The sequence below is a fragment of the Pantherophis guttatus genome, chromosome 10 (genome assembly GCF_059756535.1).
Source record: "Pantherophis guttatus breed Tessera chromosome 10, ASM5975653v1, whole genome shotgun sequence".
Lineage (NCBI taxonomy): Eukaryota > Metazoa > Chordata > Lepidosauria > Squamata > Colubridae > Pantherophis > Pantherophis guttatus.
This window is the reverse complement of record NC_142072.1, coordinates 27,713,822-27,741,710: the sequence shown is the minus strand read 5'-3', so window position 1 is coordinate 27,741,710 and position 27,889 is coordinate 27,713,822. Positions and strand designations below refer to the sequence as shown.

At 48.5% G+C, this 27,889-nt stretch overlaps 1 protein-coding gene across 3 annotated transcripts; it reads left to right on the top strand.

The window, feature by feature from the left end:
- The first annotated feature begins 48 nt into the window (after positions 1 to 48).
- Positions 49 to 27,430, top strand: BMP8A (bone morphogenetic protein 8a). Of its 3 annotated transcripts, none has more exons than XM_087876748.1 (7): positions 51 to 770; positions 15,438 to 15,630; positions 16,803 to 16,951; positions 22,055 to 22,252; positions 23,365 to 23,444; positions 23,953 to 24,063; positions 26,149 to 27,430. In XM_087876748.1, the coding sequence occupies exons 1-7, from the start codon at positions 410 to 412 to the stop codon at positions 26,254 to 26,256; spliced, it is 1,200 nt and encodes a 399-aa protein (XP_087732874.1). In that variant the 5' UTR covers positions 51 to 409; the 3' UTR covers positions 26,257 to 27,430. The 3 variants fall into 3 exon arrangements, with proteins under 3 accessions (XP_087732875.1, XP_087732874.1, XP_060547523.2); XM_060691540.2 differs by having other exon boundaries at positions 56 to 770; positions 26,063 to 27,430; XM_087876749.1 differs by lacking the exon at positions 23,953 to 24,063 and having other exon boundaries at positions 49 to 770; positions 26,063 to 27,430.
- Positions 27,431 to 27,889: the final 459 nt, after the last annotated feature.

Sequence of the window (27,889 nt, the reverse complement as noted above, 5' to 3'; positions counted from 1 at the left end):
GGAAGGCGGGATCGGAGGGCGAGCCTCAACCGGCATCCCGACTCCGGCAGAGGGCAGCTCCGGGGCTGGGCTCGAGCAGGGCAGAGCAGGGCGAGGAGTCCCGGCTGCCTCTTGGAGACGGGAGCTCCCCGCCCTTCCCGTTCGCCGGGGCCGTCGGAGGTGTAGCGGCGGGCGGGAGGCTCGTCCCCCGTGTGCGGCCGGAGCTGGAGGACGAGGTTGGACGGCGGAGGCCGAGCGGGCAGGGGCGGCGACGTGGCAGTGACAATCCCGGTTAGGCTGCCCCGCAGACTGTACTTGCCCGCGGGCCCCCAGCGCATCCGACGAGGCGGATCGCGTGCCTCCCCCCCCGCCTGCCGCTTAAAGGGCCGGCCCGACGGCCGCGGGGCTCGGACCCCCCTGCTCGGGCGCCATGCGGCTCTGGTCGGGCCCGGTGGCAGCGGCGCTGCTCCTGATCGCCGCGCTTCTGCCGGCGTCCCAGCCCCGCGAGGCCCTCGCCCGCCGCCCGTCGCCCGCCGCCCCGCGACGGCTGAGCGGGCGCGAGTTGCAGCGCGAGGTTCTGGCGCTCCTGGGCCTCCCCGGCGGACCCCGCCGCCCGCCGCCCGCCGCCCGCAAGACGCGCCCGCGCCGCCCCGCCCCGCCGCCCGCCGCCGCGCCGCTCTTCATGCTGGGCCTGTACCGCGCCTTGGCCCGCCAGGACGACGCCGAGGACAGCCCCGCGCTTAGCGCAGCCGCCGACGGCGCGGACACCGTCATGAGCTTCGTCAATCTGGGTGAGTCCCGTCGGGCGAGGCAGGCGCGCGCGGCGGGGCAGCTCCCGCTTCCGGCCGGCGGGTTGGGGGGGCGACGCGAGGCGGCTGGCTCCCCTCGGAGGGATGGCCGAGGCGGGAGCGCGACGGGCCCGCGAGGCCGCCCCTCCCGGAGCCGGGTCTTGGGCAGGCAGGGGGCCCGAGGGAAGCGCTCTGCCCAGGAGGAATCCCGAAAGCCGGGCAGGTGCAGCCTCCGGAGGCCGCCAGGCCCTCGGGGCTCCCTGCCTCGCCCGGGTCGCTCCTAGGAGTCCGGCCTCAGCCCCTCCGCAGGCTGCGCGCGAGGCTGGGCGGTTCGGAGGCTCCGTCGTGCGTGGCTCGTGGCACAAGCAGCCCTCCTGGGCCCTGGACGGGGCGGCGGTTGCGCCAACAGGGCGGCGGGCTTCCCTTAAGCGCCGCGTGGCCCCTTTCCCAGGGGGAGCTGCAGGGGACGCCCAGAGGACCGGGGGGCCTCAAGGGGCGCCTGCCTGGAAGGCGCGTCTTTCCCACGCCGCCCAATTGGCGGCGGCGGCCATTAGGAGAAAGCGGCAACGGCGAGGATCGGGCGTTCAGAGCCTCTGAGGAAGCGCTGCCTCCTGCCGGCCCCGGAGCTGGAGAAGCGGAGCTCCCGATGCCCAGCAAGGGCTGGCCCGAGGGGTCCCAAGGGGTTAGACCAACAGGTGCCCCCCCGTCCTCAGCAGGTGGAAGCGGCCACCCTGGATGACTCCGGCCCACCGCGGGGGCTGCGAGCGAAGCGGGAGCGGAATCTGGTCGAGCCTGTTCTGCCCTGCCGAACTGCTGACTTACTGAAACTCAGCGGGGCAATCCGGGAAGCGCAGCTGTTCCCTTGCCAGCCTCCCGCCTTGGCCTGGGCTGCGTTTTCCGGCTGAGCCTCTCCGGCGGAGGGCAGCCCTCCCCTCCCCGCCCCTCCCCGCTTGAACCGGGCTCAGCCCGAGGGGAAGGCCAGAGCCGGGGCTGCTGTTGGGGGGAGCAAGGCGGGGCCGCTTGGGTCCTCCCCATGCACAAACGGCACCCCTGCTTGGGGAATGGAAGAGCAGAAAGGCTGCCAGATGCTGCTTGCCTTGGCTGCGCTGAGAAGGAGCCTCTGCAGGTGGGGGGAGGGGGCAATGGGAACTGCTGTCTCCAGAAGCAGGAATGGGGAGGGGGCCTGAGGGGGGCTCCTGCCTGGCCCCGCCAAAGGGAGAGCAGCCCCCTGGCTGTCCCCAGGGCCGGATTTTCCTATAGGCTAACTAGGCTTCAGCCTAGGGCCTCAAGATCAAGAGGGGCCTACATTCAAATTGTTAGCAAAATTAAAATTACACTTTCACTATAGGTGAAAGGGCCTCATAAGTGGAATAGCCTAGGGCCTCTTTGCATCTAAATCCGGCCCTGCCTGTCCCAACAGCTGATCTGACTGGTTTCACCTTAGGTAGCTCCAGGCTCAGAGTCCTGGCGTAACTGCACTTTGGGAATTGTGCATTTGCTGGGATTTGGGGAAGGGGAGTCTGGAAGCAAGCAAACCTCTTGCAGAGCCCTGGGGCTTCAGGGCTGCTTGGCCCCCAGCCTAAGGAGAGGGCCACAAGGCCACCACCGGGCACGGGACCTTTGCCCATCCCTGGGGAGGAAGGACTCACTTGACAGGGGATTAAGGCAAAGGCCTGGCCCTTGATTGGGCCAGGCCTAGACCACGCTGGATAAAAATGGTTGAAGCATCATTGACATGATGCAGTAGAAGCATTGCTGGGAGGGGGGAGGTTCTCAGTGAACCAGATTTTTCATAAATCCAGTTTCCTCCCCAAGTCAACATGTGATCTGTAAAAAGTGAACATCTCTGTCCTTGCATCCAGTCTCTGATGTAAAAAAGTCGTGTCCCAATTCATTTACAGTTACTTATTGTTTAAACAGTCAATAGAATGGGCTGCCTTCAGAGGTTGTGGTGCTCCATCACTGGGGATTTTTACGAAGAGACTGGACAGCCGTTTGTCTGAAATGGTGTAGGTTCTCTTGCTTGTGCAAGGCGTTAGACTAGAAGATCTAAGGCAGGGATCCCCAACCACCGGGCCACGGGCCACTACTGGGTCGTGGCCCACTTGGAACTGAGCTGCGCAAGCAGGGGGGGCACAACTTCACTTCGCATCTGCCTCTCCCTTCAAACCCTCCCCTCTAACTACGCTGAGACAGAAAGGTTAATCCAACTGGCCAGCTGTCTCCAGTGACCCTTCTCAGAATTGCTGTGTGGCTCTTAAACCAACAGTAGCAGGGAAAGAGCGAACCTAGGGTGAGATTGCTTCCAGATTCACTGCCACCACAAACAGATCTTCTGAAATAAACTTTTTGCTGAAGTCCACCCTGCATTGTCCTGTGCTCTGGTGTATCGATTTATTTCTTTTAGAATTATTTGTGACTATTATTTATTTCATTCATTTATATGCTGCCTCCTAATTTAGTAAGGCTGTCCCTTTTAATGATTTAGAAGTTAAAATTCATCATTGGCTTCAATGGAGTATTAGGAAAGATTTGTGTTTTAATATTTCATTACATTATGAAAGTGACATTTGCAAACATAAAAATCTTACTAATTTTGCTTTAGTTAAAAAAATAAGTAACTCTCTCCCCCATTTATGGCATTGCAATGCTTTTTTCTTTCTGGAGCAAGCCCAAAAAGTAAAACCAACCAACCAACTCTCATCCCAAGTAGATTCTGGTGTATTTCTCCATCTGCGACTCTTAGTATGCACATCAAAGCAACCACAGAGCAGGCTTGTCTGTGGTGACATCCCAAGAGGGAAACATTGTTCTTGCGTCAGAAAAACAGCCAACAACATCTTAAACTCAGGATGCCCGTCAGCGGCCTGGATTTTCAACGGAAATGGCAGCCGTATGGCGCTGCCCATCTTGGCCACAAGAACTGCAGAAACCTAACGCCAAGAGGAAACTGAGGTTGTCTTCTGGGAGCAGCTTTTTGTCCACGGAAGATATTTTTGGGAAATGAAGAATGCTGGGGAGCCACCCAGTTTAATAGTTTGCTTATGTCCTCGGAATGGTGAGCTGGACCTTCCAGGAACAAGCTGGCTTGGCTTTTGGTCACCTCACCGTCTTCAATGGAAGGTCCTCTGCAGAAGGTATTCTTCGTGCTCAGCAGGGGCAGCTGCAACACACACACACACCCACCTCTTGCAAAATCATCAGATCTCTGCCAGGGGTCTCCTGCCTGGCTCAGCCGGGCTGCCCAGTTCCCAAAGATTGGTGCTCTTGCCAGAGATATGAAGGTTTTCCTGTCCTCAGGAAGCTGCAACAGAGCTCTTACCTGATAGCCAGTAAGCATTCAGCCTTCACTCAGCCAACTCCTGGTCAATGCTTCACTGTCCCTCCCCTCCCCTCCCCTCCCAGCATATCTCCTTCACGCACAGCCCCACCCCAGAGCCACAGATTCATCAGTTCTGCCTGCCATATTAAACCCTGTGGGAAAGTAAGGTTCATTCAGATCCTCCAGTGGTTTGCCTTTGCCCCCAATATCCGGCTTGAGGGGGGCTGTATTTGGCCATTCTGAATAAGGTCTCCTACCTTAGGCAGGGGCTGGACTAGAAGACCCCCAAAGTCCCTTCTAGCCCTCCTCATTTTTCTTTTAGCCTTTGAGGGTGCTCTCTCCCTCTGCCATTAAAGAGCCCCTTCCCTTCAAATGAGGGAGGCCTCTGACAGTGTCCCTCCTCCTCCTCCTCCTCCTCTGCTCTTGCTGCAAGCCCTCCTTCCTGAGGCAGGGCTTCCGGTCAGAGAGTCCCTCCCTCCAGCATTTCACAGGGCTGCTTGGAAGGCATCTGGCAGCAGAACAGATTCAATCAGAATAGAGCTGAAAGGGACCTTGGAGGTCTTCTAGTCCAACCTCCGGCTCAAGCGGGAGACCCTCTACCGTTTCAGACAAATGGCTGTCTAGTTTCTTCTAAATCTCCAGTGATGAAACACCTACAGCCTCTGGTGGCAAGCTGTTCCACTGGTTAATTGTCCTCACTGTCAGGAAGTTTCTCCTTAATTCCAAGTTGCTTGTTGTCTTGAATAGTTTCTACCTGTTGCTTCTTGTCCTGCCTTCAGGTGCTTTGGAGAATAGGTTGAGCCCCTCTTCTTTGTGGCAACCCTTCAAATACTGGAAGAGTGCTTCATGTCCCCCTCCCCCCCCACCAGTCCTTCTTTTCTCTAGACTAGCCAAACCCAAATCCTGCAACTGTTATTCTTCATATGTTTTAGTCTCCAGGCCTTTAATCATCTTAGTTGCTTTTTCTTTGCACTTTTCCCAAAATCTCAACATCTTTTTTGTAATGTGGTGACCAAAACTGGATACAGTATTTCAGATGTGGCCTTACTAAAGCTTTATAAAGCGGTACTAATATTTCACGTGATTTTGATTCTATGCCTCTGTTTATACAACTAAGGATTGGTATTAGTGTTTTTTTGGCTGCTGCCACACACAGCTGGCTCATGTTTATGTGATTGTCCACTAGGACTCCAAAGTCCCTCTCAAAGTTACTGTTTTTGAGCCAGGTTTCGCCTATATCTGTACTTGTACCTTTGGTTTTTTCTGTCCACGAGTAAAACCTTGCTTTGCTCCACATTAAATTTCATGTTGTTGGATAGGGCCCATTGTCCAAGTCTGTGAAGATCTTTTTTGGCTCCTCAGCTTGTCTTCTGGGGTGTTGGCTATTCCTACCAGCTTAGTGTCATCTGCAAATCTGATGAAAATTTCCCCTTCTTTTCCCTCATCTAAGTCATTTATGAAGATATTGAAGAGTTTTGGGCCTAAGATGGAACCTTGTGATACCCCACTGCTTACTTCTCTCCTCTGGATTTATTACCATTAAGGACTACTCTGGTTTGTCAGCCAGTTTTTTTTTTTTAATTTGATTTATATGCCGCCCTTCTCCGGAGACTCAGGGCGGCTTACAATGTGCTCAGCAATACTCAGTAACTCAGCCAGTTACAAATCTATCTGATGGTGATGGTGTCAATCCCACATTTTTCTACCGTAGTTTACCAAGAAGTAGGTTGTGGTCTACCGTGTCAAATGCTTTGCTGAAGTCTCAATATTCTATGTCCACAGCATTTGCTGTGTCTGCCAGTTTAGTCACTTTGTCAAAGAATGAAATAAGATTTGGCATGATCTGTTTTTAACAAACCTGTGCTGGTTATTAATTATAACTTTATTTGTTTCTAGATGTTCACAGATTTATTTTTTGATTATTTTTCCAGTATCTTCCCAGGTATTGATGTGAGACTGATTGGTCTGTAGTTTCCTGGGTCTGGGTCTTTTTTTTCCTTTTTTGAAGATGGGAACCACATCAGCTCTTTTCCAATTCTATAGTAGTTCCCCGGTGCTCTAGGATTTTTGAAAGATATGGTACAATGGTTCTGAGATAACCCAGCTCCTTCAGAACTCTGGGATGTAATCCATCAGGTCCCAATGATTTATATTCATCAAGGTCAGACAGGTGTTCTCTTACCGTTTTCTTGCTTATTTTAATTTTAATTTTTAGTTGTCTTTTATGGTTATGTTTTTGGTAGGTTGGGCTATAGTTTCTTTTTATGTGAAGATTGATGCAAAGAATGAATTGCCATCTTCTCTCTTTAGTGGACCGACTGTTTCCTTGACATTTTTTCTTGTTATTTATATGTTGAAAGAAACTTTTTTATTATCTTTGACTTTTGTTGCAAGTCTTTGTTTTGAAGCCATTTCAGGGGTGCAGCTCTCCTGCCCACCCCCCATCGGCTTGCCCTCATTCATTGGGGTGGGGTCAGCAATCCAAAGTTGTCTGCTGCTGGATGAGATTGCTGCGGCCCCCCCACAAATCTTTGTGTCCTTAAGTTCTACTTCTAGGATGGAGAAGTAGTGAAAGTAATGGGAGGGGGCGAGATTTTGCAGACTTAAGGCCTCCCAGACCCTGCTCTCCCTTCCAGGCCAAGGTTGTGTTAGAATCAGTCTTGGCTTTGTTTCTGTGAGATAGAATTCCTTCCACACCTCATTCCAATTATTTTAAGGCTCCCAATTCTTTATGTGGTTCAGCTTACCAGCATTTCCTTTTAATTTAGCATCTCAAAAAGGCACAGGGCAGCTGAGACTAGTCTAATTGCAGTAGAGGTGTAATTTACAGGACAAAATAGCACACACACACACATACAGGTCGAGGTGGGGGGGCACATGGCTAAAAATATAATGAAACTGACAAGAGACATAAAATGTATTTTGTGTGGATCTGCAGAGATTTTTTTTCAGTATGCACTTTAGAAAGCTTATAGAGAAGTAGAACAAGCAAAAATAAAGCTTTACGCTGTTAACTACTAACACAATGATGAGCCTATGTGCTAAATATGCGCACTGATCATAAGATTTCTGGATCCACTTGGTGCTTTGGAAAGCAGTTGAGTTTGGTTTCTTTTAAAATCTATTTACTCTGCCATTTCTGGGGCCACCCACTGACCTGGGACTCTGGATGGCATGCAAGGATTAAAAGAAAAACCAATACATTAAAAGCCCCAATGAAAGAGGGCCCTTCCAGGAGAAAAGCACCAAGTGAATTTGCTGGCAAACTGCCAATGAAGGGAAGCATGATTTGTTGGCGATAAGTAAGCAAAATAAAAGGGGTTGTGCAATCCACAGGACAGACTTAATACAGTTAAATCAGACTTTCAAAAGCCTCCTCGATCCTCCAACATCTGTAATCACTGTCAGCCCTGAAGTCAAGAAAGGTCTCGGAGCAGCTGCCTGCTTTGAAAAAACCTTTCCCTCTGCTCACGTTTCCCTTTTCTATCGCATTTGTTGTCCACCCAGACTACTTGAGAAAGCAGCAACCCCACCCCACCCCCACCAGTGGATGACTCCAAAAGAACTCCTTTCGGTGTTCCAGGTGAGAGAGGCTTCGCCCAAATTAGCCTAGGCTAAGCCCTTGACTTCAACAGAGGAGTTGCTGAGCCCCTTTGCTTCTCACTTTTTATTTATTTATTCATTTGATTCCTGTAGCTGCTGGACTCAACTCAGTGACTCTGGGCGGCTTACAATTCTAAAAGCTTTTTGTATTTTTTAATTAAATCTTGGCAAAGGCCGATTTCCTCAAGCTGTGCCAGAATTGGGCTTCCTACTTTGAGGTTTGGGCACAAAATTGGGCAGAAGGTGAATGTGTTTGACTTGAGGAGGAGCAAAGAGGGACTCTGGCCACATGCTGGATCAAAGTGGCCTCTTCTAAGATTAGGGAAATGCACAAGAATTAAACAAAGGACTAATATATTAGAAGCCCAAATGAAAGAGGGTCCTTCCAGGAGAAAAACACGAAGTGAATTTGCTGGGGTTCAAGTATCACCAAATTTTACAGAAGATGGTGCTATTGTCCTTTAGGAGCATTGTGGCTTTCACTTTTGCAGCAATAATTAGGCTTAGTTAGATGTACTTTAATCTGAACGTTCAATTGGTTGTAATTATATCAGTTATTATAGGATACGTGTACTGGTAAACTCACTAGGGTAACAGAGCTCCAGCCCATTTGTTCTCTCGCTTTCTCCTCCCTTTTCCAAAATGTGCAAACAGGACATGAATGAAAGGCCTGTCTCAGGAACAGCCCTGTGTTTTCCAGAGGGAAAGCATTAATTCCAAGAGTTTGGATTTAAATTTCATCTGAAAAACAAACATTGACCCTTTCATCCTCGTCCAGGAAAGGACCCTTGAGCCAGCCTTTGCTTTCTAATTAGATTTATCTTTTTAAGCATTCAGAAACACTTTGTGCATCATGAAGGCATTTAACAAATGTTTATTTTTCAGAACACCATAGAAAACGCCGCCTGGAGCGGGTGTAAGTTATGGTGCCAAAAGGGATCGTATCTCTTAAATATAAACTATGAAAGATTCCTTTCTTGGATGCTCCTGGCTCCCAAGGTGCCCTGCCCCGTGTTGAACCAAAGATGTGGGGGTGGGCTCTCACATAGAAAGAGGCAATGCCCACTTCCACCCTTGGCCCCAGCGCAGCGGGTCTGCTGATCTTCCTCAGGGAAGAGTTGAGGGCCCAGAAGATCCCACTTCCTCAAAGGCTGCCTAGAAAGGATTCCTTAGGGTTTATCCAGCCAGTGTGTTTCCATTCCCCTTCCAAACAACTTTGGTGTTTCAAAGCAGCTCCTGCCCTTGAACGGTGAGGCCGGCCTCTGCTCAGCATGGGAGACTCCAAAGTGCTGCAATGGTGTGTGTGTGTGTGTGTGTGTGTGTGTGTGTGTGTGTGTGTGTGTGTGTGTGCAGAGAAAACGATGACCACCAACACCACCCCCTTGTTGGTGGTGAAACTCTTCAGGTCCACCATGTCTTTCTTTTCTAGAAGGAATGAGTCCAGCATTGTGAGGCCTTCTCAGGAGGAGACTCCAGCCCAGGCCCCAGTTGCAGCTCCATCATGTTCTGACAATCCTTATTGTCGTCCTCAGCTGCACAATGTTGCCCTTGTTGCATCTCTAGCCCAGGAACGAGGCAGCCTTAAATTGCCATTTTGTGAACTGCAATAAAATACGGTAGTTGTTTCCCCTTAAGGAAACCACCTGTATAAAATCTGTGATGGTGTCAGATGTGCCCCAATTCGATCCCTTAGAGAAGAAAAGCCTTGGACTCCATTTGGTTCTTTTACTAAGAGTGTTGGTTGCCATAAAGTCAAGCCAGCTCTGAAATCACCATGCTCGCTGGATACAAAAATAAGGTGTAGGGTATTTTGGTCCTCCCGAGCTCTGTTTATGCTGGCAGAGGGTTGCAGGAGGCTGTGGCAGCCGAAAACAGAGCTCGGGAGCCTGTTTTTGCTGGCAAAGTGCTCGGGCTGCCACAGGCGCCCCCGACAGGAGTGACGTTGAGCTGACCACGCCCCCTTCCCCCCCCAGGTCAAACACAACCCTGATGTGGCCCTCAGTGAAATTGAGTTTGACACCCCTGATTCCCTCATGGCCTGTTTTTGGAAGCAGGTTCTCCCAGTGTTTCCCGCCAAGGGGGAGGGAGCCAAACTGCACCCCCCTCCTTCATGGCCTCAAGGGAACTTCACTTTTCCTTGCTGTCATCTGGGGAAAAGACAGGGGTGTCCCATGGGCTTTGGGGGGGGTGTTCCTTGGTTCTTTTCTTGGCATCAGCCTGTTCAGGTGAATGAAAGAGTGATGGGGGCTTGTGTCCTAAAGCTTGTCACCTTGCAGAAAGATCCAACAGACAGAAAAAACACAGCCATTCCCTTCGGCCCAAACTAGCCTGGTCCTCTCCAGAAGGAGGAGGGGGAGTCAAGCAAGTGCCTGCTCACTTTAAGGACCAATCTAGAGTCCTTCCCACTCGGGGAGGGTATTCCCATCATGTCCTGGAGAACCACGTACAGAGACAGGTTGGGATCTCTCTGTGATCAATTAGGGTGAGCCATTTCATAGAAAAGTGCATCCTGCTCCTTTCATTACCAAATGCCTCAAAGCGATCCCATTAGAGTCTCATGATCCCGCAAGCAGGGTGTGGAAGAAGAGGCGCAGGTGGGCCTGATCTGGGAGTTCCTCCCTTTCTGAGTGCTGCAAATGAGCTTCCTCGACACCCCCCACCCCCAGTGGAGAAGATGCTGTTCCTCCTCGGGTCCGTCCCCCTCCCGCTGCTTCTGTCCTGCGGTCAGTCAGTGCTGAGGCAGCTCCTTTGCAGTGATGAGCGCAGGTGGAGCGTCTTTGAAGTACCTGCCCTGAAACAGTGGGTGGAGTCAGATGGTGGGAACATGAACACGGGTTGGGGCTGTGGAGGAAGCAAGTTCTGACTTGTGCAAAACCAACACAAGCTTTGTGTTCTTTGGAAGAGAATCTGGGATGTGGTGTGTTGAAGCCCTGCAAAACTGATCACAAGCTCCCTTCCCGCACAACATCAGCCCTCCCACTTTGCTTGAGGATCAGCCAAGCAACCGCTGGACATCTGCACTTGTGCTGCAGAAAGTTCTCCCCTGATTTTTCTACCTGTTCTTAATTCAGTTTGGTTGAAAAGAATTTGATTTTGACATTTTCTCCAAAGGAAAAGAGAATTTGGATAAATGTTCCTGGATGGACCGAGGTCTGTGGAGACTTCCTGTCTCTCATAGTACAATCGCTCTAACCCTAACTCTGTCTTCTGGGCCCTGCCACCTTAGTATCATCTGCAAGTTTGTTCCCTCATCTAGATCATATATGAAGATGTTGAAGAATACTGAGCCTAAAACACAACCTTGGGATACCCCTCTGGGTGTGATTTGTCAGTCAGTTACAAATCCATCTGGTGGCGATGCTGTCTATCCCACATTTTTCTAAATTACTAAGAAGAAATTGTGGTCTACTTTCTCAAATGCCTTACTGAGGTCCAAGTATACTGTCAGGTGTGTTCCAGTTTGGGTCCTTAGGAAAGAAAAACTCTTGGCTCCATTGATGAAGTGAAAGGTTCACTTTTACTAAGTTCAAGCAGTTAATCATAAGCAAAGCTAGGTCTGAATATTCCCTCACAAGCCTGAGATTTTCCCATCTCTCTGGTCCTCCCCACTTGGTCAGTCCATCAGTGTCCAATAGTGTTCATTTTTGATGTTTTGAGGATCGGTGCCTCTTTGGTGGAGTTTCACATTCTGTTCTCACGGCTCCGTCCTTGAGCAGCTGGTTCTTTCTGCATTGATACCTCTGGTTCCTCTCACCCTGTCATTCCCCCCTCCTTCCTTCCCATGCCCATTCCCTATTCCCCAGGATGCCAGCAAAATGAGCTATGCTGAAGATGGCAGATCTGATATTGTGTCTACAGCATTTTGCTAGTTCACTAATTTAGTCATTTTGTCAGAGAATGAAATAAGATTTGTTTGGTATGATCTATTTTTGATGAACCTATGTTGGCTTCTGGTTATAACTGATTGCTTCTAGGTGTTTGCAGCTCTTGATTATCTTTTACAAGTTCTTCCCAAGTATTGATGATGATGATTGATCTGCAGTTTCCTGGATCCATTCCCCCCACCCTTTAAGATGTGTGGACTTCAGTTCCCAGAATTCCCAACCAGCATGACTGACAAGCAGACTGGACATGCTGGTTGGGGAATTCTGGGACTTGAAGTCCACACATCTTAAAGTAGCCAAGGTTGAGAAACACTGTTGTAAATTCTCTTTTCCAGATAAAGCTTTTTCTTCCAGGTGTCAGCCAGAGGAGTTTACTTGGGAGGGGCACCACATTTTGGATGCAATCCCTGAATTGAGCTCAGATCTCCCCCTCCCCCAGGGGTGGGGGGATGCACTGGTGGTTTTCCATGAGAAGCCTCCCTATGGTCCTTCCTTCCCACAAAGACACATTGACATGCTGGAATAAGAATACAGTTGAATCTGGGATATGTGGGAGGGAATCTTCTTGCAGGATTTCATTTGAATGAAAAAAAATAGGTGGAAATCTATTTACTTGTTTTTATATATGTGTGTGGTTATGTTTGTGGCTGATCACTAGGAGGCATTATACAGCTAGCTTTGTATGATGAGTATAGGGCTCATCACTGTACCTCTCCATCTTGCAAAGCATTTGTGTTGGGCCCATTAGCAGGATTTGAAGCTATCTTGCTCATGAGGACCGTCTGTTGCACTGCATTGAGCTTCAGAGCTATTTTTGGTCTTGCTGTCAGTAGATAGATAGAGGGATCTATAGATGTTCTGGAGGCACACCTTCCATTGTGCCTCATAGACAAAGGAGGTTATTGTTGGTTATTTCGTTCAGGCCTCATAGTAGAACCTCCTGCTCCTCTCCACACCTTTCTTATAAGATGTTATATTTGCTCACAATCACAAGGAGGCTCTATTTGACCAGTTTTGTTGTTAACTGGAACTCAACAGGCATCTGTAACTTCCATCTCTTGGTGTCCAGTCTTGGAAATTTCAAGACTTGTGGTCTTCCATTTCCAGAATTGGGAGTGCTGCCTGGGACATGCATAGATCTTAAAGTTGGCAGGGTCAAACACTTCATTTTAGTTCTTATATGTGCATTTTCCCTGACCTGAAATTCTAACTGTGCCTGTCCCAGCTTGGGCATTTAGGAAAGATGGACCTTCCACTCCATTTGTAGCAAAAGCAGTGGTTGGATACAATTTTTTTTACTACCGGTTCTGTGGGGGTGGCTTGGGGCGTGGCTTGGTGGGGGGGTCATGTGATTGAATGGGCGTGGCCAACTCAACATTACTCGTGGCGAGGTCAAGTGGGTGTGGCCAACTCGACATCACCCCATCAAGCCACGCCCACAGAACTTGCAGAAAAGGCAGCTCCTGCGGCCTGTCCCTTTAGAGTCCCCCCTCCCCCCAGCGTCAAAGTACCTTAAAGGGACACTGCAGTCCGGCTGCCTTCCGAGCAGCTCCACTGCGACGCCATCCCTCCGGTGCAGCAGGCCGTTCTCCTGGCCAGATCTGGCAATGGGGTTTGGCCGTGCATGTACACTGGCAGCCAATGGGTTGCATGTGCACAGCCAGCGCGAAAAACAGGGCGCTGACAGCGACGCTGGGCCTTCAAGCCTCTTTTTCAGCCTGTAGTTTTCGGCACAAGAAGCCTGCAGCTGCCGCCTCTTTTTTGGCACGAGAAGCCTCCAGCTGCTGCCTCTTTGTCAGCCAGAATGGAAGCCACCAACGGCGGCTTCCTGCACTGAAAACTATAGAAAATTACAGGCCAAAAAAAAAGGCCTGAAGAAGTCCGATTACCGCCATAGCCCTGTTCTTCGTGCACACAGACCCCATTGCCTGCCGGTGCCGCTCATGGCGAGACCCAGCCAGGAGAACGGCTTGCTGCACCAGAGGGATGGTGTCGCAGTGGAGCTGTTTGGAAGGCAGCCGAAAACTACAGGTGGCTAGGGACCCCCACCAAGGCAAGCAAGGCGGAGGGTGATCGGGTGGCATGTGGGCGGAGGCCCCGGGGAAGGCCAGAGCCTTGCATGTTCCCTGATCTGGCCAAGGCGAATGGCGAGCGGGCGGAGGCTCCGGGGCAAGGCCGGAGCTGTGGAATGGCGCGTTCCCCGACCTAGCCAAGGCAAATGGCAAGTGGGTGGAGGCTCTGGGGCCTTGGGGAATGGTGCGTCCTTGGGCCCCAAGCCTGATCTGAGGCAAAGGGTAAGCGGGCTGCATGCTTACCTTTGGTGAGCAAAGCGGGCGAGGTGCTGAGGCAAACCGAGGCAATTAGCTGGACCGCGTGGCGAAGTTAGCATATATAGGGTGGGGTGTGTCGGGGGTGGCCAGGGCAGGCAGGCCAGGCAAGCGGCGACCGGGTGGGCAGGGCCGGGGCAAGGCAGAGGTGGTATTTGCCGGTTCAGTGAAGCAGTTAAAATTTCCACTACCAATTCGCCCGAACCGGTCCCAACCGGCTGAATACCACCTCTGAGCAAAAGGTATACTATTACTAAAACCAAGTGGTTACAGCATAAGCAAAGCCAGATCTTAGTGCTTCTCTCTTCTCCCGGGTCTTCCCCCTTTGGTCCTTTTGTAATTGTACAATGGTATTGTCTATGGAGATTCACAGTCATCCAGGTCACAGTTGTGCAAAAGGTGCTTTTTCAAGAGGTAACTGGACTTGTTTTTCATAGAAGATATTTAGTTTCTCATCCAAGAAACTTTTTCAGCTCTGACTAGATGGTGGGGAATGGAACGATTTATTTTCCTTGCAGACAGCTGGTTATTTGCATTCTTTTTAGCAGACAAACCTCCAAGTGACCTCAACGACTCTCTAAAAGAATGCAAATGACCAGCTGCCTGCACGCTTGCGTCCTTGAATCTGCCAGGCTCTGTTCCTGGCTGGCACTTCTGGTTCCTGTCATCCTCCCTCCCTCCTTTTATGGTAGGCTGCCATTGAAGAGAAGCAGAGCTGAAGTGATACGATGGCAGGTCTGACAAATTGTAAACTGCTCTGAACAGGAATTCACTTTTGTTTATGTTTCTGCAAACTGAAAGAGACAATCTAGAAAAATCCATCCATTCTATCAGAACTTGATCTTAGGGTTTCTATCACTGTAGAGCAACAGCCCTCCCTAAAATGGGTTTTACAGTAACCTTATCTGTGCCTTATGGTTGTCTTTCCTATTCAAATTGTAGGGCTTTTTTTCCTCCCTTTTAATCATTTCCTGCAAATGCAGGTCCAATTTGTTTCAGATCAGCCGCATGTTGAGCCATTGGTTTCATTGTCCCCACAGCCTGACATTTTGGGCTGAGAGAGAAGGACTGGCCAAAATGTCTGTTGCAGGATTAGGATTCACAGTGCTCTTGTTTCTAGTCTGGTGACTTCAGCATTTTTTCCATCCAAATGGTAATATATAATAAAATCCTAATTTTGGAAACTTTTAATTTAGTAGATTATAATTGCATTTGCCTTTTATGCAACCACATCACATGGCATCTCATATTTGCAATCAACTGCTCTTGCAAGATCATTTTTACAAGTATAGTTAGCAAGGTAGATCTCATTATTTTAGTTTGTTTGTGACACCTGTTGATTGAACATCATTTGTCCGACTCACTGTACTTTCTCTTAGCCATCCAAATGTATTTTAGACTGCTGCGTTGCTTTTAATTAACCATTATTATTACTTGAATTTGGATTTTACTTCTAAAGTAATTTGTATTTTGAAAGTAAATGGAGGCCCAAATAAATGCATTTTTGCTTTTTGATGTGTGCAACTCTGTTCAGTTGAGCTGGACAGAGGCATTTTCCAGAAGAAGCCTTACTGGAAAGAATTCAGGTTCGACTTAACTCAGATCCCAACGGGGGAGACTGTCATGGCGGCCGAATTCCGAATTTACAAGATGAAAAGTTACACCTGCCATGTTAATCAGACCCTTCACATCAGCGTTTACGAGGTCATCCAGGAGCACCCAAGCAGGTACAAAGAGACCCAAACTTTTGATTTCAGGCCTTAGCTGACTGGTTGGTGGCTCCAGCCCCTGTTTCTCTGATTAAACATTTCAATTGCATGTGAACCAATAAGCTACCAGAAAGAATTCTTCCTCCTGCGAGCGAATGACAAGGAGATGCTCTGCTTGGTTAATTTTGCTTCTCCTTTCTCAGGAAAGAGGCTGTAGCAAAACATCCCTTGATCCCAAGAGGATAATCATCTGAAAACTGCAGATAAGACTGATAGTTGTACATCTGTTAATAAATATCAGACAATGTAAAAATAAAAGCGGCAGAGATCAAAGATTTGCAATTAAAACTTGGAGGAATCCTCTTTAGACATGTATGTATGTATTTACAGATGGTCCTCAATTTAAGACCATGCTTGGGACTAGAATTTCCATTGCTAAGCAAGGTGATTGTTAAGTGAGTTGTTCCCAATTTAACAAAGTTTTTGCCAGAATTGTTGTGATTCTAACTTCCGCCATTGCTGGTCAAAAGCTGGCTGAAATGGTTGCAAATGGTGATCATCTAACTCTGGGATGCCGCAACCGTCATAAATACATGCCAGTTGCCAAGCACTCAAATTTAGATCACGTGATTGTGTGGATGCTGCAACAGTTGTAAACGTGAGAACTGGTCATAACTCACTTTTTTTTTGTGATGCTGTAACTTTGAACGAGCGTTAAAGGAGTGAGGGTGAGTTGAGGACCAGTCTTGGTGTTCCTAAGTTTCCCTGTTCAACCAAGGAGGAGCACGAGGCCTTCGGCTGTGTGTGTCTAAAGAGCCGTTGCCTGGATCACCTGCTGGTTTATTTGTGCCCCTGAAGATTGGTGTGCCCTGTACCAGTCCTGCCCAGAGCCTTCCTGTGTCAGGCAGGCCTTCTTGACCTGCTTTCCTTTGTCAGAATTTAGGAATGTGGGAAGACGAGGACAGTGGTTCTTGCCACTGCCCTGCCATCAGGTGGGACCAAATCCAAGAGCAGATATCTCAGTCTGGAAGAATGTGCTCAAGAGCCGGGGATGGGTGGGTGGGATTTACTTAATTCCTTTTTTAAACCACTCAAGAGTTAAAGCTCTCTGATAGTTTGTGATGACATCTGGCACATTCATTGCTTTCATTTTAACCTGAGAGGCTCCAATATATTTTCTGCTCCTCCAGGGAATCCAAGCTTATGTTCTTAGATCTTCAGGAAACTCTGGCTGGCATGGATGGATGGCTGACCTTCGATGTCACAGCTGCTAGCAACCACTGGTTGTTGAACCGGAAATACAATTTGGGGCTGAGACTTTATGTGGAGACAGAGGATGGTAAGGCTAATGTATTGTTTTGTCCATTTTAATTTTCTATCATTCCTGTTTGAAGGGAGGAGATACTCACAGGTAATAGGGAGAAGATACCAACTCAGTAAACAGAAATTTTGGTTCATCTAAAGCAGGAGTCCTCCGTGGACTGGTACCAGTCTGCGGCCTGTTGGGAACCAGTCCTTGTAAGTAGTGGGCAAGTGGGCGAAGTTTCATTTGCGCAAGTGGCAGATGTGTGCACCAAACCATTCCCTCCCTCCCTCCTGCCACCACCACCACTGCTGCCAGTCCATGGAGCTGGAAAGGTTGGGGACTGTTGCTCTAAAGGAATGGACAATTATGTTGCTATGTGAAGATATCAAAAGCTGCTGCTTCCCTAATGCTCCTTAATTCTGCTGAGGTTTTCTGCAATCAGCTAGGAATTGAATTAAACAGACGTTCTCCAAGGCAGTTAAAACAGTACTAGATCATCCACATGTCTGCCCCCATTCCATTCTACAATGTTTATTCAGAAATAACTGTTATTCTTGCATTAATTAGACCCTTGCAACATTAATTAGAAGTTTCTGTCTCCCGCTCTTTGTCGGTCATCTTTTCAGGGAACACAATGTATTCCTGCTGAAGTCCTAGCCAATTAGTTTAAACAGACAGATTAAACAGATTAAGGGAGTTGGAAGTGACCTTCTACTGTAGGTCGTCTAGTCCAACCCCTCACCCAAGCAGGAGACCCTACACCATTTCTGACAAATGGCAGTCCAATCTCTTCTTGAAAGCCTCCAGTGATGAAGCTTCCACAACTTCCAAAGGCAACTTCTGTTCCATTGGTTGATTGTTCTCACTGTCAGAAAATTTCTTCTTATTTCTAGGTTGAATCTCTCCTTGATCAGTTTCCATCCATTATTCCTTGTTTGGCCTTCAGGTGCCTTGGAAAATAGCTTGACTCCTTCCTCTCTGTGGCAGCCCCTCCAATATTGGAAGACTGCTCTCATGTCTCCCCTGGTCCTTCTCTTCACTAGACCAGCCATGCCCAGTTCCTGCAACTGTTCATCGTGTGTTTTAGCCTCCAGTCCCCTAATCCTCTTGGTTGCTCTTCTCTGCACTCTTTCTAGAGTCTCAACATCTTTTTTATAGTGATGACCAAAACTAGATGCAGTATTCTAGGTGTGGTCTTACTAAGGGTTTACAGAGTGGTATTAGTACCTCACTTGATCTTGATTGGATCCCTCTGTTAATGCAGTTTAGGATTGCATTGGCTTTTTTGGCTGCCGCTGCACACTACTGGCTTATCTTTAACTGGTTGTTCACTAAGACTCCAAGATCCCTCTCACAGTTACTGCTATTAAGCCTGGTTTCACCCAGTTTATATGTGTCCTTTTGGTTTTTCTCTACATTGAATTTCATTTAGTCAGATAGGGCCCAGTGTTCAAGTCTGTCGAGATCCATCTGGATCTTGAGCCTATCTTCTAGGGCAGTGGTTCTCAACCTTCCTAACGCCACGACCCTTTAATACAGTTCCTCATGTTGTGGTGACCCCCAACCAGGGGTGGGTTCTAAATTTTTTTACTACCGGTTCTGTGGGTGTGGCTTATTTTGTGGGTGTGGCTTGGAGGTCATGTGACCGGGTGGCCGTGGCTAGCTGGTCATGTGACCAGGTGGCCATGGCTATGTGTATAGGGACTACTCAGAGGGCTGAAAAAAGTCATTTCTGACAGGTCCTCGCACTTTTGACTGGTCCTCACACTTATGACCATCCTCACATTTATGCCCATGCAGCATTCTTAACAGCCATGTCACTCATTTCACAACTGCTTCTCTTCACCATGGTGATAAGATAGGGCAAAAAACGTAAAATGTGAGGACAGTCGTAAATTCGAGAACTGGTCAAAAGTGCGAGGACCAGTTAAAAATAACTTTTTCAGCCCTCTGAGTAGTCCATGTGCACAAAAGGATTACCCAGAGGGCTGAAAAAAGTGATTTCTGACAGGTCCTCGCACTTTTGTGGACCTCTTCGCACTTATGACTGGTCATCATTTATGCCCATTATAGCATTCTTAACAATCGTGTCACTCATTTCACAACTGCTTCTCTTCACCATGGTGACAGGGCAAAAAACGTAAAATGTGAGGACAGTCATAAATTCGAGGACTGGTCAAAAGTGCGAGGACCAGTCAAAAATAACTTTTTCAGCCCTCTGAGTAGTCCATATGCATAAAAGGATACAGCAATAGAGAGGGATGAAGGAAGGGAAGGGAAATTAGAGTAGGAGGGAGGGTAAGAGAGGGAGGAAGAGAGGAGGAGAAGGAGAAAGGAAGAGGAAGGAGGAAGGAGAAGAAGAGGGGGGGAAGAGAAAGTAAGAAGGAAAGAAAAGGGAGAGGTGGTAGGTTTGAGGAGAAAGATTGCTGTACAATAAAAAAGATGAAAGGGAAGAAAACCAACCCCAAACAAATATAAAGATATTAAGATAAAGAATGAATTGTTAAACTTTAAAGAATAAAAGAGAACAAATATGAATAAATAGCAATAATTAGAAACTCACATACAAACATACAATGTATTTTCTTTGAACAGAGTATTTGGCCAGTTCACAAATTTAAACAGTGTTTAGTCATTTCAATTAAATTTACAATTTCTATATTTCCTTTTTGCCATATTTATTCCTCGTCTATTTTTTTAAAAAACCAATATCACCCTTCACCCTCATCTCTTATCTTAATCAAATTCAATTTTTCCCTTCTATATTATACCCCTTCACATTGTCATCTATTTTTATATCCATCCTCACATTGGTTAATTATGTAATTATGTAATACAGTTGTTTAATACAAATTCAACATTTTAATATAAATCAATTAGTTATATAACTATCTTTTTTGTATATTAATTAATATGAACATGAATATTCCAATTATTTCCATGCAATTCAATTTCTTACAAATCAATTAATTATATTTACCAATAATAATAAACCAAATAATTTCCCCCATATATTCCTTCAAACCACAACTTAACCATTTCTGCTTTCAATACAATATACAATTAATAGTATTTCAATTATTACAATTCCCTAGTTAAATAGAGCTTTTTTTCTTTTGTGTTTTAAAATCTTGAACCTCCTCTTTTGCCCTAAATTTCCCATTGTTTGCAGTTTTGCACCTACCTTTTTTGGTGAGGAAAAAGAAAAAGAAATCTCTCTCTGCCTCATTTTGTCACGTTGCAGCAAAGACCCTGCTTTACTTTCAGTTTCGCTTTTTCAGCATAGCTAGGGGGAAAAAAATCTGCTCCAGCTCTCTTTGCAGCTAGCAACAGACCCCTGCGCAAAACAGCTGAGAGCAAATCAGCTGAGAGTTGGGAGGCCGATCTAATCAACTTGTGGTAATTAACCTATGCTGAAGCTGAAAAGGGCCGTTTTTTCTATTTTTGCAGGCACCGGTCTACTCATTTGTTTTCTTTTAACACTGATCAGCTGTAGGGCGGCCCTTTGAAGCCCTGCGGCAAGAATTTAAACAGGTTTTTTTCCCTCTAGCCGTCAACTGGGACTCAGGAGGCAGCAATAGATTGGGAGTGGGTGGGGTAAGCGAACAGCCAACAGAGGTCCGGCAGAGGGTGAGGGTGAGTGAAGGCATGGGGGGGCGAGAGAGGGCTTTGGTGACCCCTGTGAAATGGCCGTTCCACTCCCAAAGGGGTTGCGACCCCCAGGTTGAGAACCGCTGTTCTAGGGTGTTAGCTATTCCTGCCAGCTTAGTATCATCTGCAAATTTGGTAAGTTCCCCTTCTATTCCCAGTACTTCAATATCTTCATAAACGACTTGGATGAGGATCCAAGTCGTTTATGAAGATATTGAAGTACTGGCCCAAAGACGGAACCTTGTGGTACCCCACTGCTTATTCCCCTCCATGTAGACGTAGACCCATTAAGGACTGCTCGTTGAGTACAGTTTGTCAGCCAGTTACGAATCCATCTGGTGGTGATGGTGTCTATCCCTCTTTTTTCTAGCTTACGAAGAAGTAGATTGTGGTCTACTTTGTCAAATGCCTTACTGACGTCTAAGTATATTATGTCCACAGTATTTCACTGGTCTACTAATTTAGTCACTATGTTGAAGAATGAAATAAGGTTGGTTTGGCATGATCTGTTCTTAACAAACTCGTGCTGACTGCTAGTTATTACTCTACTTGTTTCTAGATCTGCAGATCTGTTTTTTTATTATCTTTTCCAGTATCTTCCCGGGATGTTAGGCTGATTGGTCTGTAGTTTCCTGGGTTTGTGTTTTTTTCCCTTTTTTGAAGATGGGAACCGCACAGTGGTGGGATTCAGCCAGTTTGCACCACTTCAGGAGAACCGGTTGTTAAATTTCTGAGCAGTTTGGTGAACTGGTTGTTGGAAGAAATCATTAGGGCAGAGAACTGCTTGTTAAATTAGTTGAATCCCACCACTGGAACCACATCAGCTCTTTTCCAGTCCTCTGGTAGTTCCCTGGTGCTCCAGGATTTTTGGAAGATGTGGTACAGTGATTCTGAGATGACAATTTCCAGCTCCTTTAGAACTCTGGAATGTAATCCGTCAGGTCCCAGTGATTTGTATTCGACAAGATCAGATAGGTGTTCTCTTACTTGTTTTAACTTCATTCTTGTTGCCTAGCATCTTTTTATTTTTTTAAATTTTAGACTTGCAATCTTTGTGGAGACCAAACTTTGTCCTGACATTGTGCAAAACAATAGTAAGAAAAAGTAGCTGCTGGAGCAGTAACTCAGTTCATTTGTAAGGATTTAATGTCAAACAAATCGGGTGGGCGTTGCATTTCTCTTTGAAATTTGTGTCCAAAAGGTGGCTGTCAGTCCCACAGTATTTGAGGGTCATAAGAATTCCTTTGCACAGTCCTTTTTAGGGCAGACCAGTGGAAACTCTGCTTTCCCCCTTCTTTTGTGCTAGAGACAAAAGATGCTTCGAGGGAAGGAGACACCTGCAGCCCTCCGCCTAGTGCTTCAGTCCCCCCTCCCTCCCCCCTCCTGGAAGTCCCTCTGGAAGGGGTGCCAGGCTTATCACATGAAGGAGCTCCCTTGTTATTCCGGCTGGCAGCGTTATCAGGGCTTGTTCTTTGGCTTTTGAAGGAGAGAGTGTGGATCCAGGACTGGGCGGCCTCTTGGGTCGCCATGGACCACGTTCCAAGCAGCCCTTCGTGGTGACCTTTTTCCAGGAGAGCGAAAACCAGGTCAGGCTCCCCCGAGCAGCCAAGCAGGCAAAACGACGACCGCAGCACAGGAAGACCTACAGCTTCCCACACTCCAACAGGCTCCCGGGGCTTTTTGGTAAGAAGCAGAAAGACAGGAAGATGCTTGGCTGACCAAGCTACACGGGGTAATCACAGAGTCTGGTCAAAAAAAGTCAAAATGGCGATACCACAATCAAAGCGCCACCTGTTTTTGTGCACAACACCTGTAGAAACAGGTGGGGCCTCAATGACACCACTAGGCTGCCCTCCTGATGTTTCTGCCCTCACCCTGGATGCCCTGGAGCTATGTCTGCCCACCAAGGAGCAGCTCAGGGTTTGAGAAGCAGCTGGAGGCATCACAGCCTCCTTGATGCCAATCAAGTCTGGATGGAAATGCAGAATGAGCCTCTTCAACCTGCAGCTTCGTAGCCTTCCTTGGCTGTGCTGCCTAGTGGAAATTCAACCACAAACCCGTCAGGCTTCAGCAGAATTTGCTTGATCCTCAAACATACCCCAAACACATGAAAGACACATATGTTTTGCCCCTGTCAACTTCCCCAACCCTGAAGAAAGTTGAGAGCAGCCATTTTCCTGGCATGCAGGTGGGCCAAGCTATGGCTGCTAGCAGTTTTCATCTGACTGCTTTTCATCTGCAGGCAGTGGCTCTTTGGCTGGTGGGCAAAGGGAAGGAGGGCAGGCCTGGACTCAGATTCCCAGAACTGCCAGCCCAGCCCCCGCCCACCCGTCTTGACCCACCTGGGAGTCTGAAAGTTTAACAAAATCCAGTTGCAGAACCATCCCTGCATCCGGAGGCAGCTCAGCCGGTGCCTCTTTGAATCTGCTCCTTCTTTGGGGAGCTCTGTGGCCCAGGGAAGGTTTCCCCAAAGGGCAGTCCTGGAGGCCAGAGTGCCACGGCCTGGCAGGTCTGGCTCACAGGAAAGCAGCCATGGGCAGGGATGGAGCCACGCTGGGCACCAAGCTTTTGCCTGCCTTTACCTCCCAGAGCTGCAGCTAAGAACTGGCAGGGAAAAGCTGTGGGCGCCGCCCCTGTGGGGCAGGGCAGCTGGAAGTCCAAGCCAGGCACAGGGAGTGGGGCTGTGGGATGCGTTCCCCTTCCCTGTACCAAAAGACTGGAGATCCCGCCGTGGAGCATTGGTTGCGAAGCTCCATAATAGAAACACCCACGTCTTTGTTTCCTTCCTTCCTTAGATGATGTCTATGTTTCTGAACACAGCCAGGTCTGCAGAAGGCATGAGCTGAATGTCAAGTTTCAAGATTTTGATTGGCTGGTAACCATTTTTAACTCTGTTCTTCATGAGTTCCCAGAAAAAAATAAACTGTGGGTTCAGGTACCTCTGCCCGTCCTGCCCCCTCCCTTTTGCCACGTGTACCCCAGGGGCTCTGGTCTAGCTGATGCCACGTGAAGCTGCCTTAAAGTGTTTCAGAGAAATAAATCCAGGTTCCTCAGTCAAGGAGGAAAGTGCCTCTTGCAACTCAGCTTGACCTTTTGGAAGTGAAAGTGACACCCACCCACCCAAGTGTAGAACATAGAGCATAGAATAATAGTTGGAAGGGACCTCGGAGGTCTTCTAGTCCAACCCTTGCTCGAGCAGGAGACCCTATACTATTCCAGACAAAGAGCTGTCCAATCTCTTCTTGAAAACTTCTAGCTCTGGTATCTCTCGTATCAGATGATTCAGGAAATTGCCAAACTACACTGGTCTGGCCCACCCACCAGTTTCCCTTTAGCCGCCAGCAGGAGTGGAGGGACTGACCTTCGTCCTTATCCTCCCCCAGGACTGGGTGATTGCCCCCCAGAGTTACCCCGCATTCTACTGTGATGGAGAGTGTCTGTTTCCCCTGAATTCCTCCATGAATGCCACCAACCATGCCATCGTCCAGTCGCTGGTCAGTATCTCTTGCGGGAGGCAGCAGGAGGGCTTCTTAGCAAGTGGGAAGATGGGCAGCAATTTATTGTACTGTTTTATTTTTTGTTGGATTTATCTCTGGCTTCTCCTCTAGGAGCTCTAAGGGACAAACAAGGCTCGCCCTCTCCCAGTTTTCCCCACGACAGCCCTCTGCAGGAGTACACTGAGCTGGGAAGGAGTGCCTGGCCCCAAATCCCCTGGGGAGCTCCAGCATCTTCTCCCCTCGACTGCGCTGGCTCTTCCCCAGAGAAGGGCTGAAGCAGGGCTGAAGGAGGGAGGGCCAGATTCTTGGCGTCCCCCATCCAAGCCCTTATTGGTGGAGAGCAGCAGCAACCTCTTCCCCTTCACCAAGATCCCCTTGCAGCTGAGGCTTGCTCAAAAAAGGGTAGCTGGCTCTTGTCTGGGATCAGGTGTGTGCACACAAAGGGCCTCTTCCTTTGGAGAAGGATGAGCTTTGTCTCTTTTTGGATCTCTCCAAGACGGAAAGGGGGCTCTACAATAGTCTAGATGGTCACTAACTGGTGGTCTGTGAGAAAATTTTGGTGGTCCGCAGAAAAATTATTTGCATTTTTTTAATATTGCACTAAATCAGGAGTCCTCAAACTACGGCCCCTGGGCCAGATACGTGCAATGAATGTTTGTGTTGCTGCAGAGAGTCTCCCCCTTCGGGGTCTTTTTGTGTGGGTCAGAGGGGGGAAGAAATTCCAACTTGGGGTCTACTTCAGCTTGCTGGTGCAGGGCTTTGGGTGAAGGCTGGAGGGAAAGTACCGCTGGTGGCAAGGAGCCAGAGGGCCTTGTTCCAGTAGGACTGCATCATGGCCTAGAACTGGCTGACCATCTCAGCCCACTGAGCCTCCAGGTGCCAGCGCCTGGCCTTGCACTCCCACAGGTCTTCCCTCTGCCTGGAAAGCCTATGCTCCTAGTCCTCAATGAGGTGTTTCTGCTGAGCCTCCTTCTCGGTCAGATCCAATTTGATCTGAGCCAGCTGTTTTGCCAACTCTTTCTCCTGGTGGCTGCTTAGCTCCAACAGCTGCTTCCTATTGGGGGCCTAAGGAGCCCGGGCAGGGAGGCAAGGAGTGACTGGTAGGGGAGGGTGAGTAGAGGCAGGCGAGGCGCCCCTTGACTTGAGTGACATTGAGTTGGCCACGCCCACCCAGTACATGACCAGTCACATGGCCACGCCCACCCAGCCAGTCATTAGGCAGATCATATTAGTGGGATTTAAAATTATGAATTTAAATGGTCCCTGAGGTCCAAAAAGTTAGGGACCCCTGGTCTAGATGAATAACATTTCCTCCAGACCCCAAAGAAAAAAGCCATCTGACCAAGGTTGGTCTCTTCTGCATGAAGTAGCCTCAGCCTGCTAAGAACAAAATGGGCCTTTCTCCAGCGGAGCTCACCAAAGGACCAATTCAGGGGTCAGAGCTGATCTCCTTCTGCACTTGAGCTCAGTAAGAAAAGGCTGAAAGCAATTCTCCCCCTCCTCCTCCCCTTCGACTGCTGGAGAGAGGGATGTTGTGGATGGCAACCTGGACTGTTGGTTGCCTTCTTGTCTGGGTGCATGCACACAGCCCACCCCAGTGCCCCCTGGTGGTCAACCCTGTGCCAGTGGCCGCGTGGAAGAGGTCCTCCTCCTCCTGCCACAGATGAGATCAGGAAGCACTTGGGACGCTGAAGGCAGCAGCTGTGCCTTCCAACATAAACGGCAGCCTCAAAGTTTGGGGAATAAATATTTTTGCCAGTGCTGACAAATGGCCCACTCATGGCAACCGCTGCATTTTCCCCTGAGAATCACTGTTTCTTTAAAGCATTTCCGCTTCCTTGTGGAGAGTGGCCAGGGGGAGTGGATGCACGGGGGGGGGGGGTGTTTGTCTTGGCGAGGGCTTGACCTTCTGCTCCAGGCCAGATGCTCAGTCCTGCAGAAGGAGGCTTCGTAGGAGGCTTTGCCTGCTCCGGTGACCATGTTCCTTCCCTTGTAGGTCCACCTGATGAAGCCCGAATCTATTCCCAAGGCCTGCTGTGCCCCCACGAAGCTCAGTGCCATCTTTGTTCTCTTTTATGACAGCAACAACAATGTTATCCTCAGGAAAAAGCGGAATATGGTGGTGAAGTCCTGCGGCTGCCACTAACACTGTGGCCAATCCAGGCCCTTTCTGGGGAAGCAGGCACTTGACACGGATGGGGGAGCACAGTTACTACCTGCTTCTAAGAGGAAGAGCCCTCGATGGACAGGGAAAGAGCGTCTGCCTGCCCCATGGACTGGGACGAAGGAGGGCCAGCCCCAGACCTGTGGACAACAGGGCCCTGCCATGGACTCCCACTGCCGGCAGAGGTGCTGCTTAAGCTGTTTGTTTGGTTAAGACCAAACAAACAGAGAAACAGCTTTGCCAAGGAAACGAACAGATGAACAGGCTGCAAACATTGCTTTAGCTTGTATTTTGGAGTGGCCTCTTCCACCCCCTCCCTGATCCTGCACCACAAATTACATTAAACCAAACACATCAAATAGACTTATTTTGTGCAAATGCAGGCTGCAGTTTATCAAATAGCTGTAATTCTGCAACAAGCAAGAGGAGTGGCTGCTTGGCAGGGAGCCCCAGATGTGGGCAGCTCTCTGCAGCTGGCAAGCCTTCCTGGTCCCAAGAGCACCATTTCCAGGGCCCGAGCAGAACCGTAGCCAGGCACTTCCTTGGCAGCCCCTTCCCAACTTTGCTCTGTTCTCACATGGCTGCGATCCAGAGACAGCCCTGCCACAGGTGCCCAGAGACTTTGGCATAAACCAACATTGGCACCTTGTGGCATTCCTCCTGAAGCAACGGCCTCCAGAGGCTCTGCTGTCAATTCTGCCAAGTGGAGAGACACCCCACCCCACCCCAGGGGCAAGATGTTCAGAAGGCATCACGCCTTCCAGTTCAGCCTTGATCAACTAGGGAGGAGAGAGCAGCTGAGAGACTGGGCCGGTGGGTGGAGGGGAACAGTTTAGCCTGCTTATAAATGCAAAGTTACCTAATTTCACATTTTGCAATCATACCCAAACAGAAGCACATGGATCATTAGAAATTCATACCTCTCCAAATTTTGCCTTGAAATGTTAAAAGGTAATCTCTATAGTAAATGGAATATATATCTTGCATGGAAGTTGGGTATGTAATGCATTAGCTAAGAATAATTGCTTATAGCCGATGTACATTAAATCAGATTGCAAATGAATATGTAAATAAGAAATATGCACAAGTTGTAGCACAAACTTCTTAAGAAAATCGATGCTATTTAGTTTGGAAGGGAGGAATTTGTGAATGGAAAGAAAAGAGGAAATGAAGCAATTTGAATAAATGTCTGTTGCAGCATTGCTGCCCCTGAGAAATTTGTTTTGCTGCCCCAAATGAAGGAGCAGTCATTGGCAACGCAGAGAGTAGCATGTTACACAAACCAGTCTTTACATGTTTCTGTAATAGGGCTCAAAATAATGTGAATTTTATGCTGGCCATAAAAAAGTCCCAATATTTTGCGTGGGTGGATGAAGGACTCCCCACTGCTTGTTTTAAGATAGAACTAAAATCATCATAATTTTTTAAAAAACTAAACTTCCATTTGAATATGACAGTCTACAGAACTATTGGTTGCATAATACATAATTCTAAGTTTTAACATCTTAAAATCCCTCATGACCTATTGGCACATATGTGCTTTGCCAAATGCACAACAGGCTATACTGTGGCATACTGATATGTACAATCTACCCAGGAAAAATGGAGCAGGAGAATAGTCATTCCCCTTAAAAGTGGCTTCTGGTAAATTGCCTTGCT